The 15,157-nt window shown below is 34.2% G+C and overlaps 1 protein-coding gene across 1 annotated transcript in view; it reads left to right on the top strand.

Moving 5' to 3' along the window:
- The window catches only part of IQCM (IQ motif containing M), a 299,506-nt gene that overhangs the window by 114,317 nt on the left and 170,032 nt on the right, over positions 1-15,157 (top strand). Inside the window, exon 8 of the mRNA XM_045552628.1 lies at positions 613-671. Coding sequence (XP_045408584.1) covers positions 613-671 — 59 coding nt within the window. The remainder of the gene's footprint in view (positions 1-612; positions 672-15,157) is intronic.

Here is a 15,157-nt window from a genome sequence, read left to right as displayed (position 1 = left end):
AGCTATTTTGAAATATGCAATATATTATTGTTAACAATATTCACCCCAACATGATGAACTGGAGATTATCATGTTAAGTAAAATAAGTCAGGCACAGAAAAACAAATTTCACACATTCTCACTCATATATGGGAGCTAAAAAATTTTCTCTCATGGAAATATGGAGTTGAATGACAGTTATCAGAGGCTAGGAAGGATGTGGGGCCAAAAGAGAGGATGAAGAGAAGTTATTTAATGTATACCCTTATTTTTTACTTAACCTGATTTTTCCTTTTTTATATGTACTATATTTTTTGTAAGCAAGCCATCTTAAATCCTTTTTTGTTAAAGGACAAATAAATAAAATTCTCATCCATAATTGATTTGTAAGGATATTTGCTCACTGAAATAATTAGTAGGAATTATATTCCTGGGTGCTAAAAGATACTGAAGAAGGTTTAGCAGTTACATTCCTCTGAGTGAACTTACAAATTTATGTGAATGTTTAGATTGATATATTATAATGGAGTGGTTCTTTCTCCCTGTGATAATATAAAAATATAAGTGGAATTAATATTAGAGATGATAAAGTTGTTTTCCTACTTATGTCAACTCTTCTTTTTCTCATTCTAGAAAAGCTTAATTAAAACAGAGCAACAACCTATCAAGCCAAAACCAGAGCCCAAACCCAGGTATATCTTTTATATGATAGAAGAAAAGTATAAATGAACAAACTTATTTTTGATGCTATCAGCATGATTGCTGACTTTAATATCTAGGTTTAAAGAAGTATAGGTTGTTGAAAGCTCAAGGTTTTAATACATCTTTTTCAATGTTGCCATTTAATTTGACTCAAGCAAGAATAGTCCTCTCCTCTCCCCCAGTATAATAAATTAGTAGACCCAGCTGAACTGTACTTGGTAGTATCTAGGAGAAAGCAGCGTAAGTACTGTATATGTTTCAGCTGTTTTTTATTAGAAACTATGTACCACAATTCGCTATGGTAAAGCATGCCTTTCAATGACTGTACTAGGGATTCTTAAATTGCTTTACTACTTTATGTACGAAATTTGTTGATATTTTTGAAAGGCCACTGATTTTGCGAGTTAGATTGGAGAGTGAGAAGGAAAGAAGGGATTGTGAAAAGTTAACGAAATCTCTGTAAAGGGCAGGTTTCACACTTTTGTTTTCCTATTTACTGGGAATACATTCATTTATTAATTATGAGTAATTATAAACTGGAAAAATATAAAACAAATATTTGAAGGTACTGGAGAGTGATGGCATGCAAACAGAAACTGGAGGCAATTTTATTTGATCCTTGAAAGAAAGGAACTGCAATGGGATTCCCACTTACCTAGCTTTTCTCAGGTCATGCAGTGTGAGGTAGCTAGGCCTCAGGGAGTAAAACCTCGGTATTTTTAGTGTGAGGTATCAGAATACAGACAGTTTGGGGCTACCAGAATGACTGGAAACTGGTTAGGGAGTCTTAGAAAGGAGAAAGCCACAGAGGGAGGAGACCCAAATCTGCATACAAATTCCTTTCAAATTCTTGGCTGACCCCTGAACTTTACATGTGTAGAAGAGACTCTGAGAAGTCCAGCCTAAGCAACAACTTGCATAGATTTTAGTTGTTTCAGGTGGTTGCATCAAAAGGAAAAGATATACTGTATGATGGAATTAGCAGACGAGGGCTTTAAAGTAGCTATTATAAATGTTCAAGAACTTAAAAAATGTTCATAATGACAGGGGGTCCCTAGTGTAGAAATAGAAGCTATAAAAAAAGAATCAAATGAAAATTCTAGATATAGAACATTTGAACAAACTGTCGATTAATTTGACCTAATTGAATTATAGAAGACTACATTTAACAACTGTAGAACATACATCATTTTAAGTGCACATGTAACATGCATTATAAATATAGGAACAGAAACAATCAAATGGAAAATAGAGAAACAATAAAGCAAATTAATAAAGCCAAAAGTTAGCTCTTTGAAAAGATTAATAAGGTGTATAAGCTCTTAGCAAGACTGATATACGTAAGAGATAAAACACAAATTATCAATATCAGTAATAAAAAAGAGGATCACTATATATACTATAGACATTAAAATAATAAAAGCATATGTGAATAACTTCATGCCAATTACATTCAACTATAAGGAAGTAATCAAATTTTTTGAAAAAAGATAGCATAACAAAATTGATACAAGAAGAAATAGAAAATCTGAATAACTCATGTTTATTAAAGAAATTAAATTTATTATCAAAAAACTTCCCCCAAAGAGATTTGCTTTAAAGAGAAAAAATGGTAACTTCCACATGAAAATTATTTCTAAAGGCATTTGATGGTGTTAATAGCAGCTTGTCTTCTTGTTTAAGTCTTTTTACTGCACATATTGTTTACCTGCTTAGTTTGGGAAGTCTTTTTTCCTTATAGGTGTTATTAAATTAAAATTAGTCCAGCTGTTTCAATGATAAAAAATTAGCCTCAAAGATGTGTGTTTATTGTGTGCTGTTTTCCTGGAGCCAGCCAGATAAACCAAACTAAACATTTTCCTGTACAGCCTACTATATATATGTTACAGGTATACAGGGCCATGCAAAGTTTTGCAGGAGTATCTTAAACATTTTAGAGGAATGGAAGGAAATTTTAGAGATTCCTTGATTCAATCCTTCTGTTTTCCAATTAAGAAAACTGAGATTCAAAAAGAGTAATGACTTCTTCAAGGTCACAAAAGTAAAAAACAGAATTGTGATTGGAACCCAACCCTCAACTCACAGTATAGTATCATATCTTAAATTTTAGCAGCCTTTCTGATGATTACTTAAGAGAGGCAACCTGAAACTTTACTTAAGTAAATTAGCAAACCTAAGAGTGGCTCTAGTGATTTAAAAAGTGTTACTAGAATAGAATCATGGAGGGGGGAGAGAAAGAATGTAAGAAGAAAGCAAAGTAGTGAACATAAAACTATATATTTATGTATATATGTGTTTATATATGTGTATATATATAAAGAATACATGGACACACTTCATTCAAAATATTCAAGTGAATCAGTGTTAAGATTCTCTTCTTTATTCAAAATCCTGCACCATTTCTACCATAAGAATTCCATGAAACTTTAGAATCCACATGTTGGATTTATAGCTTTGCCTAAGAGATTTTTCTTGTTAGAGAGGAATTTCCCATATACTTTTCAGCTAGAGGTTTCCTTAGAGCTTGCATGAGGCAGAGTATATTATAACCTTCCATCAGTCATCAGTCAACTTCAATAAAGTACTGGCCAATTTCTAAAATACTTTTTCATTTCAAGGGTAAAAATATGTCACACATATATTACTATTGCCAGGCTACAGTAAATACAGGGGAGTCTGTTTTCCCCCTTCTCTTCCTAGTTATGGAAAAAACGATGATGGAATTAATTTACACATACCCACAAGCTTTGCGGGAACCCTCCACAGTTGGCAAATAGCACTGGTTTATGCACCTACTCAGCAGTATTTTTTTAAAGGAGGTGGTTACTTGGCTTTTAAAAGGTGGGAGTGGGGAAGTTAAGCAAACTAAAAATGTTGCTGCTGTACTTGGTTTGTAATTATTGCTAAAGTGAGCACCCACTCCTATTCTTGGTAGGAAATGGAACTTGTTGCCTTATATGGATAGAGTGGTGAATAAGTCATAGTCCTGATTATTTCTGTCCTGATCTTCAATGATCACAAACTAAGGCCAAATTTTCACATTCAGTTTTTTGTTGTTGTTGATATTCCTGTTTTTTAAACTGAAATGACTTCAGTATTCAGGAAGGGAAGAAAAGATGGTGCTTTAGTGCTCAGGTATATTTGTTTGTGCAAATATATGTACAAGTGTACATAAGACTTTCCATTAGCAGCGTTATTAAACAGAGCCATAATATTAAAATCTCAGACATTTAGGGTGAATTGACTAGGTTATAAAGTCCATTCAGTGGATTACAGATACTTGATTATATTTTTGGGTTCTTAAATATATATTTATGTACTTTTATGAGAAAAAGATGAACTTTTTGCCTTCATTTTATAATTCTACAAGGTAAATACTCGTTTTGTGGGGGATGAGGGGAAACTTCCCCTTTCCCCTGAAAGTTTGCTGAAAGATCAGCTCACAATTAAGGCAGATTGATGAGAGGAAGAGGTTTATTTACCATGCACATGGGGAGAATCACAGAGTGATGTACTCAGTATCCCAGTGGGATCCAGATATTTTTATACCTGCCTTTTAGAGGGGAGGGGAAGATGAGAAATATAGGTAATTCTGTTTAGGAGCAATAAATGATTGCTAGAGTGGATGAATAGATACTTGGGAGAATGGAGGGATTTGGGGGAAACAGATTGACTTGTAAATTAACCTGAGAGACAGGTATTACATTTAAAATGATTTGGGCAGGTCTGGTTGCATTCTTGATCTTTCTGTCCTGCAGTATATTGAGATAACGGAGGTGAGGGGAAAGAATTTTTCTTTTGATGGGTCTGGTTATGCAGGTAGAGGGAAAGCCCCTTCCAATGCCTTTTTTTTTTATTTCAGCATTTTATGGGGGTACAAATGTTTAGGTTACATATATTGCCTTTGCCACACCTGAGTCAGAGCTTCAAGCGTGTCCATCAGATGGTGTGCATCACACCCATTAGGAGCCAGTGCCTTTTTATATCGAAGGCCCTTTAATTAAAAATATTCTTTATTCCAAGGAGTCATGTTTTGGGGTGAAACTGCCTGAGCTCCTTCAAATTCATACAGACCTGTGCCCAACATTTATAGACAGTAAGTTTCATATATAACAGTTTTTATAAAACAAAATTGTTTGATATCTGAATAAAGGTTTCTACTTCTTCAATATTTTAACTTAGATAATACATTTAAAAATTGTTAGAATGTCATAAGTTTCAAAAAATTGTTAGAAATCCATAAGATTACAATATGGTTGAGAAAACCTGAAACTGTTTTTAAGGGAAAGAAAGTTTATGTTAAACATGTCAGAGAAAGCCACCCAATCTTAGTTTAATCAGAATTGCCAAAGGAACATTTTTCTTAGTTTTTTTTAAAGTAAAATACCTAATGTAAAATTTCTAAACCAGACAGAATTAGAGTCAAGTAGATGTCATTCTTAATTTTTATTTTTTAAAAAATGTAATATGTGCATGAATTATAGTATATACATTTATATTTTTACCTTGATAAAGGTAAAGATTTAATATTTTGCAATGAAGTAGAATCTTATCTTTTCTTAGCATTATATTTTTAATCTCTTTATTAACTTCTTTATGCTTAATCATTTTCTCTTGTTTTTATGTGGTATCTTTAATATAAAGTATCAAAAGCAGTTTAAATATTATTAGATGAAGAGAACTTGTACATTACTACACATAAGAGTTCATACTCAATATCTGAGCAAAAATTGTGAAACAGGAGCTCAGTGGGTTATATAATCCATTGTACTATTGTGATGACATTGTTCTTTTATTTTCTATGAGAAAAATTTGCTTTCTGTATATAAATAATCTTCCTTGAGGTTCACTTGAATATGCTTATTACCTCTAACCGTGTTGCAGAAGTCTCCATTTTCCTTCAGATAACTTATTGCATTTCATGAATAAAATGCTTATTCTTTTGATGTCTTTTTCCAGTGAGTTGTTAATCCTTTGCAGATTAATATGATGTCAGTGATTCATTTTCCCTTTGTTGAATTTCTAAAGCACATAATTGTTTTTTAAAAATGCCTGACTGATTTCCCAGTATAGAATACAACAATCGATGGGACTTTAATTCATAGAGGAAAAACATTCCGTTGTTGATTCATAATATTAAATGTGTAGTTGTGATAAGTTCAGAGGCTAGTCATTAGCCTTTCATCTTTTTTAGTATGTAATTTGCTTCAATTCTGGGTGATAAAAGTGTTAAAATTTAAATGTCCCATTTATGAAGTAGAGTGTACCTTTTGGAACCCTTAAATTCTCCTTATTTATATTTTTAATCTTCAGAATTCCAAGCATTAATATAGTTTATGAAAATATGTAGTTGAGGAATAGTTACTTACTTTCTTCTATTTTATAGCATACTAGAACTAAAAGGATAATAAGGTGTGACACTAATATCTTACTGAAAGGTAAAATTTAATGATCAATTCTAAATTTTTTCTTTTTTGTTATAATGGAATATAGCACATCTACTGGCATATCTAGGTATAAAATTCACATTTTAGAGTCTAGATATTTAGGTAGGTACTTGAATGTGCCCTTTTTAATCTCTAAAAGTACTATATTGTATTTTTTAATCACCATTTTTTTTCTTGAAAGGGTTGAAATCATCTTATTTTACCTCAAAACAGTTTTAAAATTTGCCGCATAATAGCTTTCCTTTGGTCTCTTCTGAAATTTTGTTACTTATTAATGGAAAGTTAGCTTGCTTATCACTAGATATCTTCTGTCAACAGTTTTTTCTGGGTCAGTACTCAGCCTAAGCATTACTTGACAATAAATTTATAGTGAATAACATTTCTCTAGTGACATTTCCACCTATGTCTTCTGTCTCTAGAGAATTATAGATTCTAAGAGTTTAAGGAAACTTTGAGATTCTCTACTGAAACTTTGAGATTTTCTACTGAAACTTTTTATCTAAAGGGTGAGTCTCCTCTATAACATGGTACCCACGTAGACTCAGAAACTCCAGGGATTTGTAATACGTCCATTTAAGTGGCATCCCATTTAATTCAGAGGACTTCTCTGATTTTCGCATAGTTGTCTATATTACGCTCAATACCTATCTCCCTTAAACTGTTATCCTCTGGTCGTCTTGAAGCCACCAATATTCTTTTTTCTCAGTCTGTTTCAGCTAATTATGTATATAATAGTCTACAACATCTTCATTGGGATGGTAGTTTGGACTCTTAAGCAAAAATAAGACTTGATTCACTCACATAGTGGAAATTACAAGGGTGTAGAGTATAGTGGTCATCTGTTCTTTGTGTCGACTTATCATCTTAGGCTCAGCTGATTCAGTACTCGAGTAATGTCTTCAGGATGTGCTTTCTTTTCTTTCATTTTTAATCTGCTTGGCTTTATTGCTTCATTCTATGGAGTTTTTCTCTATGTGGCAAGGAAAAGGGCTGGTTTCCAGTTATCTTTAATTCATTTCCTGCTCTTACCAAAAAGGTGGTATTGTATTTCCACAAAAAATAGAAAATAATACTTTCCCTCCAAAATAAAACCTCCCCAAAACACAAAGCCACACACACACAGGCACACACACATACACACACACACAAACAAAAACAAAAAAACAGAAATATTCGAGTTGACGTCCTGGCTTGGAAGATGTGACCAGCCCTAGACAAATCATGAAATAGTCATATGACTGGAGTGGGAAAAGAGCAGTTCTCCAAAGGAAAAGAAGGTGCTAGACAGAGGAAAGGAGCAAATGCCCACTATACTAAAAAATGGCCTCATTGAATATGTTGCTTAGGAAAGAACATAGTATTTCAAATGTAATTTTAGTTACACAATGTAGAGTAAGATCCCATCCTAGACCCTACAGATCAACTCTTAAAGCCCATCATTATGTCAGCTTTGGGGTCAAAAACTCAAGGGCAATAACTCATACTGATTTGAATTCTGGGAAAAAAAAGACATACCCTGAGACTTTTCCAGATATTCTAAATGTTCCTATTCTGTTCTGCCTTTTGTCTTCCTTCCTTTTCTTCGTCCACCCCTTTCTTCCTCCCTTTATCTATTATACAAAGAAAAGTAGTTGCTCTCAGGGTTCAGGATATAGAAGGGAGATAGACCCAGAGATAATTATAAAATAATGTAGTAACTAGTAACTACAATGATGGAGGCAAGGTATGTAACATCTTCATAGGCCAGAGAAGAATCATTGTGCAGTCACATTTATTTATATATGTGTATATAAAGTAATTGCACAGCTTTATAGGTAATGCTATTATATTTCGATTTAGCTACTTGTCAAATTTTTCTCAGATGATTAACGGAGGTTATCTTTTCAGTAACCCTTCCAGCCACCATGACATAATATTTAAAACTGCATGTTCAGTCCCTGCCAGACCTCCTCAACCTGCCTCCCCTACTTTATTGTTTACCACAGCACACATCACTTTCTACCATACTCTATAATTAACTTGCCTACTATAAGTACTGTTTGTCTATTCTGCTAGAATATGAGCTTAGTGAGGACAGAGGAATTTTTGTGTTTTATTCACCAGTGTATCCTCAATACTAGAAGAGCCCCTTACACTTTAAAAGTGTAATAAATAAAGAAACAAGTATTTTTCAATTAATGGCTCAAATTTTTAGGTCTTTTCTCTGCTTTATAATGAATTTTCTTTCCTTTCCATCCATGTATATTTCTTACCTCAAGCTAGAAAGTAGAAACTGCTTCCTGGGTATCTTCACTGGAATATCCCATAACTATTTCACAAAATTGAAATAATTATGAATCCCCCTCTCCAAACCTTCTTTCTTGTATTCTGTATCTCAGTTAGTAATGACGCTGTTCCTCCAATCACCTAAGACTACTCAATCAGCCTATAGTTCCCCACTTTGTTTACAAAGATTTTATGAGAACCTTGAAATTGCCTTCCTGAAATTCAAACATATAAAGAATTATTTCCTGGTCCATCAATCTAGTAAGAACAAAACAAAATAATAATAAAGTTAAATTAAAATAAAGGAAATGAATTTAGGATGGCATAACATTGATTTTGTGCACATTCCAGCTTTTGGCACCACCACTTCCTTCTTTAAGTTTTTACTCACCATCCAAATGATAACTGATATTAAACTTACAGCCAGTACTTTGCAATTTTTATATTCTTTTCTTTTTTTAGAGTGAACATTTGACATTCTCCAGAATTCTCACATCCCATTCATTCTCCAGTTTCTCAAAGACAGCAGATCAGTAGATGAATGTGGAAAATTACTCACTTGAGCCCAGAAAATTTAACTAATTCTTTATGAGAGCCTCCTTGGCTCTAGCTTCAGTTCTTTCCTATCAGTTTTTTTTTTTTTCCTTTTTGGTATGGTGGTCATTCTTCTTGAGCATAGTCAAATTAATACAGTCTGAAATATTGCATTTCTGGTCAACTCTCAGGCAGTGCTGATCTGCTGATCATCAGATCACACTTTGAGTAGCAAGCTAGAGGATATATTTGACTGTGTTCAGTATTTACTTCCCTGGTTTCTGTCAATTCCTAGGATGATTTAGTTCCTTTCTGCTATGGTTATCTAGTTAATAGAGAGAGCTATAGTAAAGTACCTTGGTGATATCCCAGTGCCATATTCTTGTGATAGGAATAAGTCTTGAAAACTAGCTACTAGATAACTGCATGTCCTGGAAATGCTACCATATCCTAGCTCCTATGTGTGCCTCAAAGTCAAATGTTGTTTAGGTTCACCTTCAATCTTCTAGATCTATTTTCCTTAGGATTGCTTCTCAGTGGTATAAGAAAAGAGTAATGTAGCTAAGTTTAGGGAAAATAATTACCTTGATTATCACCTTCTTTTCTCTGAGATCATTTTATGGTATTTGTTTTGGCTTGTGTCCTGATTCTCCATTTTCCCAGATTTCCTGGCTTATTTTATTTCCCTGGCCTTTAAAATGCCTACTTTTCTCTGCATCTCTGGGAACTACTGGTCCTTTGCTTATGACTATTTCCAAGAATTATGAACTTCCTTGTAATTATAAATTGTGGTGTTTGGTGTCTTCCTTCTACTACTCATCCTTTTGTGCAAGGGTTCTGCTCAAGAGAGCTATACCCTCAAGCAGGAGCAGGGTCAGGCTGTGGACTGTTGGTAGCTCAGAGCTCTGAGTGTGTCCAGAGTCCAACATTGCTGAGAGTCACTAGAGATCAGAAGGTCAACACCATTCAGTCTCCCAACCTGATTGGATGCCAAAACAAAACAAAACAAAACAACACCGTGAAACAAAGAGGACATCAAGTAACCAGGTACTGATGGCTGGGCTCTCTGGTGAAACTGAGTTAGAGCATATTGGCTTCAGCTACAGGCTGAATTGGGGCCTTTTGCTTTTTCCACTGGAATAGAGATGCCTGGTGCCTAGAGAAGTCTATAGTGTAGTTCCTCACTCATATGCATGCGATAGACATGATTCCACTAGTGTGGGCTGAAGGATACAGCAGAGAGTAAGGAAACAACTGACCACACGAAATCAGTAACTGGGAAAGAGGATGGCTGGGCCTGGTTCAAGAGGAAGGCCCTGTGTAGGTGTGATTCCTACATGGAATCAGAAAAAAATGTGTCTGAAGAGGAGCAAGCAGAATAACAAGAGAAAGAAAACATATAAGTTCTCATCTCTAAAGTACAGTAATCCTGCCCCATTGTACAATGAGGGGAATAAAGTCTCAAGCAGGGAAAATCAGAATTGCAATTACCTTTTTATGGAAAAACTCAGGAAGACAGTCACTAGGGAAGCAGAAGCATTGGGAAAAGGGGCCAAAAAATCCCATCTCTTTCTAATCCAGCTTGCTCTAAGACTGTCCCCATTTCCTGCGTCTCTAATAGGTTTTGACCTGTAGTTGCCTCATGCTCACTCTCTGTGTTCCTGCCTGAGGGTCTCCCTGATCTGTTCGAAATGACAGTCCCATATATGAATATAAATATATATATAAATGTAAATGTACTTACACACACGGGTTGGAAATAAATTATTGAATATAGTGTCAAATGTAGTGTTTTTAGAATCACCTTAATTGTGGGGATTTATTTCTTTTCTGAAGCCCTATAATCTATAGTCCATATTCTAAGGACAAGGAATCTGTGAACAGGTATCAAATCTTCATTGATTCCATCCTTTCTGAGCAGAGGTGAGAGAGATGAGTGGGAGTAGATGGAGTCATCTCTCCTCTATGACTGACTAAAGTTTGGATTGGGAGCAGAGGGTTACCTCACGAGTAATAAATAACTGTATTGGGAGGAAGAATAGAAAAATTCATTATGTTCCCTATTCTGTAAGCTTGTGAAAAATGGACAACTCTGGTCACTGTGCTACTGAAAAATCAGCTCCCATTCCAACTTTGGCAGAAATTCCCTGGTCATTCAGCTGCCTTCAAGGGTAATTTTTTTCATTGCCCTACAGGTAAAACATGTAAGTACAATAAAAAGGAGTTTCAAATGTTTGGGTTAAAGAGAATACCCTGAAAGTGCATCATAGATTACCTTGACTAAAAAATCAAAGCCAATTAAATTTGAACAAAAACAGTATTTCCTTTCTGGTTTTGCTTTTCTATTATATGAAATGATAATTTCAATTTAATTCATAATAAGTAGTATTCCTCCAGAATGTTTATCTATGCTGAGGGAAGAAATAATTGTGTTTCTTACATTGAATTTGAAATTTGAAAATCTCTATTTTGTTTTGAGAAAAATCTGTTGGAAAATTAAAATCAAGGAGCAGCAGCAGCAGCAGTAACAATAAACCCCATCTTTCCTTAGATCCGACATAATTGTCTGGGAAGTGTCTTCTGCCTCCTATACCGTATACCTGATTTTCTTCTTCCATATTAATTGCCATAAACATTTTACTGCCTGAAATATTGCAACTAGGGATCTATGTGTGTGGTAAAAAATTAACCTATCCAGAAATTCAAATACTCTTAGAGACTTTAAATAGGATAGCAACCTCCATTCTTTAATATGATCTAGTTACATAGATTGCTGTACACCTAGAAACAGCCCAAAATAGGAGGGAACTGGGGGTGGGGGGTAGAGTAGGAGCATTGTGAGGAATGATAAAGGGTACAAAAAGATTAGAAAGCACTGGAGAAAACACACCTCATTTAGATATTTCAACTATTTTCAAATTTTGCCTGAATTCAAGTGGCATTATCTTCCACTTCAGGAGGAGTGTGTCTTATTTTAGGAAGTCCCAGGAACCCTGCTCTGATTTTTCAAGTGAACAGGTTTCACTAGCATGAAATACTAAACCCTTGGGAAGATTTGGAAATGAAGTAGTAAAATAATATTGAGACAGAAGTAGAATTTCATGAACATGTATCATATCCCTTTTCTTAAAAATCTATATCACCCATGCTGAATGTAATGTGTTGTTTTCAAACTGAACAGACCTCATTTAGGGGACTAAAGTAGGCCACATACTTGTTTCACTCATTACCCAAGTTACTTTCAAATCCCACATTCAAAGCACGAGGGCATCACATGTTTCTACTTCAAGGCTGCACGTACAGGAAACGAAAGCCCTCGACACAGCTTGGTAGCAGAAGATCCAAATCAGAGTAAATTGTATAAATTATAACTAAATTGCAAAGCATTTGGACAAAGCAGGCATGCTAGTCTAATCAGGAAAGCAGTGATATTTACTTTTCAATAACGCAGGTTGGAAGAGGAATTGGGGTAGGGAGGTATCACAAATCTCTTTTAATGTATTTCTGAACTTGGCAACCTGAACTGGTTTTGTCACATATTTGCAGCTTAAAAAGTAGTTGGCTTTTACAGCAGCCAAAATAAGTATCCTTAATCACTTTCAACCTATGAACAGATGGGCAAACAGTGCTTTTATAAATGGAGCATGCAAAATACTTCAATATCAGCCAAAACTAATTAGTAGCAATATCTGAACCAAACTCTAAAACTGATTTAATGTTTAATATATATTATCGTATAAGTGTTAGTGTTTGAAAGGAAATTCCCTGTTTCGATGTTTGCCAAGCTCAGGGTCTAATGGTCGGACATGATTAACTTACTAATTAACTTATTGTGTCTTTGCTCACACGTAATCTTGCTTAATGATTTCTTCTTTCTCTGAAAACTATTTGATTTGGTACTTTGATTATAGATTTGTCAAACTTCAAGTGAAAAAGTCAAAGGCAGCTATTCCACTCTTGTCTTTTATTCTTAGAGTGATTTTAGCAGGAGGTGGCTTGAGGACAAACAGGGTTATCTCTTCTATGGTGAAAACTGGTTTTATATCTAGTTTTTGATGACTCATTTTTATCTTCATAAAGATTTTCTAAAAGAGTTTATGGAGGCTCTGTAGTGGCTAAGACTGTATGTAACAATAACAGTTCTCAACATATCAGAATTTTATTAAGACATGGTGAAGAAAGATAAATTTAAAAGTTACATAAAGAGGGTAAGTAAAGGCTAATTTCTACCAATTTTCTAATTCAGAGGAGGTCACTTGGCCTTCATATATGTAATAGTCACAGTGTATTTCCCACATCTCTTATATAATGTGTAAAGAATGAGCATAAAGTCCATTGCATAAAGTTGAACATTTCAGTAATTGAGTCTGTATAGGTGATATGGCTGTATCTTTACTGTTGAGACAAACAAGTGAACCGAAACCTAAAGGCAGTCAGCTAAGTCATCCTAACCACTGAGGACTGGGTATTGCCAATGCCAGCCTTTTTGTCATCATGACATAATTTTGTTCTCTTCTGATTTTACCACATGCAAGATCAGGAGGGTTTTGAATTCTGGCTGTGCTACTTAAAACTTCGTGATCTTGGAAAGTCACCTAAATTCTTTCAGCATCAGTTTCCTCATTTATAAAATCAGAATATAACATTTATTCAACAACTATTTTTTGTTGTTGTTGAGACAGAGTCTCACTATATTTCCCAGGCTGGTCTCAAACTCCTGTGCTTAAAGGATCCCCTTGCCTCAGCCTCCCAAGTAGCTGGGACTACAGATGTGCAGCAGACATGTACCACCACACCCAGCTCTAACAAAACTATTTTGAAGATTAAAGGAGAAAATGTGTCCCAAGTAAATACTTAATAAAAGGTTGCTACTACTACTACTGCTGCTGCTACTAATGGATTTAATTATTATACTATTCTTTTACATTACATAGTACATGCTAATGTATTTCAGAAAATCTGAGCAAAATTAAAAAAGAAACATTATCATTTTTCTTTACACCAATTTTTTTTATAACCTAGTGTTTAATTAGGGATTTGCATCAGTTTTACTGGAGAAGTCATTGAATCATAATCTATGAAGGCAGGTCTTGAATAGGAATTCTTTGAAAATAATTGTTATGATTCTAATCCACACTTGATTTAGAAACACTGAGTTAATATAACCATCGATAACATTTTGTCATGTTTCTTTCTAGCCTTATTTATATATATATAATTTAAAAAAAGTTACAGTCATATAATACATATGATTTATCTTTATTCTTTTAATAACGTTATTTTAATTTCTTTTTTTAATTTTTATTTTTAAATTGACAGTTAAATTGTATGCCTTTATTGTGAACACTATGATGTTTTGAAGTATATATGCATTGTGGAATGAGTTAATTTAGCTAGTTTACCATATGCATTACCTCACATAGTCACCGTTTTTGTGGTGAGAACACTTTACATCTGCTCTCTTAACATTTTTTGAGAATACAATATATTGTCTTAGTAGCTATAGTCACCATGTTGTATAATAGATCTCTTGGGCTTATTCCTCCTACCTAAATAAAATTTTGTATCCTTTGAAACACATCTCCCCAACATCTTCCCCCAACCATCCCAACCCCTCATAGACACCATTTTATATCTCTACTTCTATGACATCAAATTTTTTAGATTCCACATATGAGTGAGATCATGCAGTATTTGTCTTTCTCTGCCTGGTTTATTTCACTTAGCATCATGGCCTCTGGGTTCATCCATGTTGTCACAAATGATAGAATTTTCTTCTTTTTATGGCTGAGTAGTAGTCCATTGTGTATATATGCCACAATATTTTCTGTTCATTCATTGATAGATACTTAGGTTGATTCTGTATCTTGCCTATTGAAGAGTAATGCTGCAATAAACATGGGAATGCAGATATCTGTTTGACATACTGATTTCATTTCCTTTGGATCTCTAGTCAGTAGTGGAATTGCTGGATAATATGGTAGTGCTATTTTTAATTATTTGAGAAGCTTCCATACTATTTTCCATAATGGCTGTACTAATTTACAGTTCCACCAACAGTGTAGTAAGGGTTCTCTTTTTTCCATATCCTCACCAACACTTGTTACGTTTTGTCTTTTTGATAACAGCCATGGTAACAGGTGTGAAGTGATACCTCATTGTGGTTTTAATTTGCATTTCCCTGGTGATTAATGATGTTGAGTATTTTTTTATGTACCTGTTGGACATTT

Source organism: Lemur catta, chromosome 5 (assembly GCF_020740605.2).
Source record: "Lemur catta isolate mLemCat1 chromosome 5, mLemCat1.pri, whole genome shotgun sequence".
NCBI classification, from domain to species: domain Eukaryota; kingdom Metazoa; phylum Chordata; class Mammalia; order Primates; family Lemuridae; genus Lemur; species Lemur catta.
Note: the sequence above shows the minus strand (reverse complement) of the source record. Positions and strands in the feature narration are given on the sequence as shown.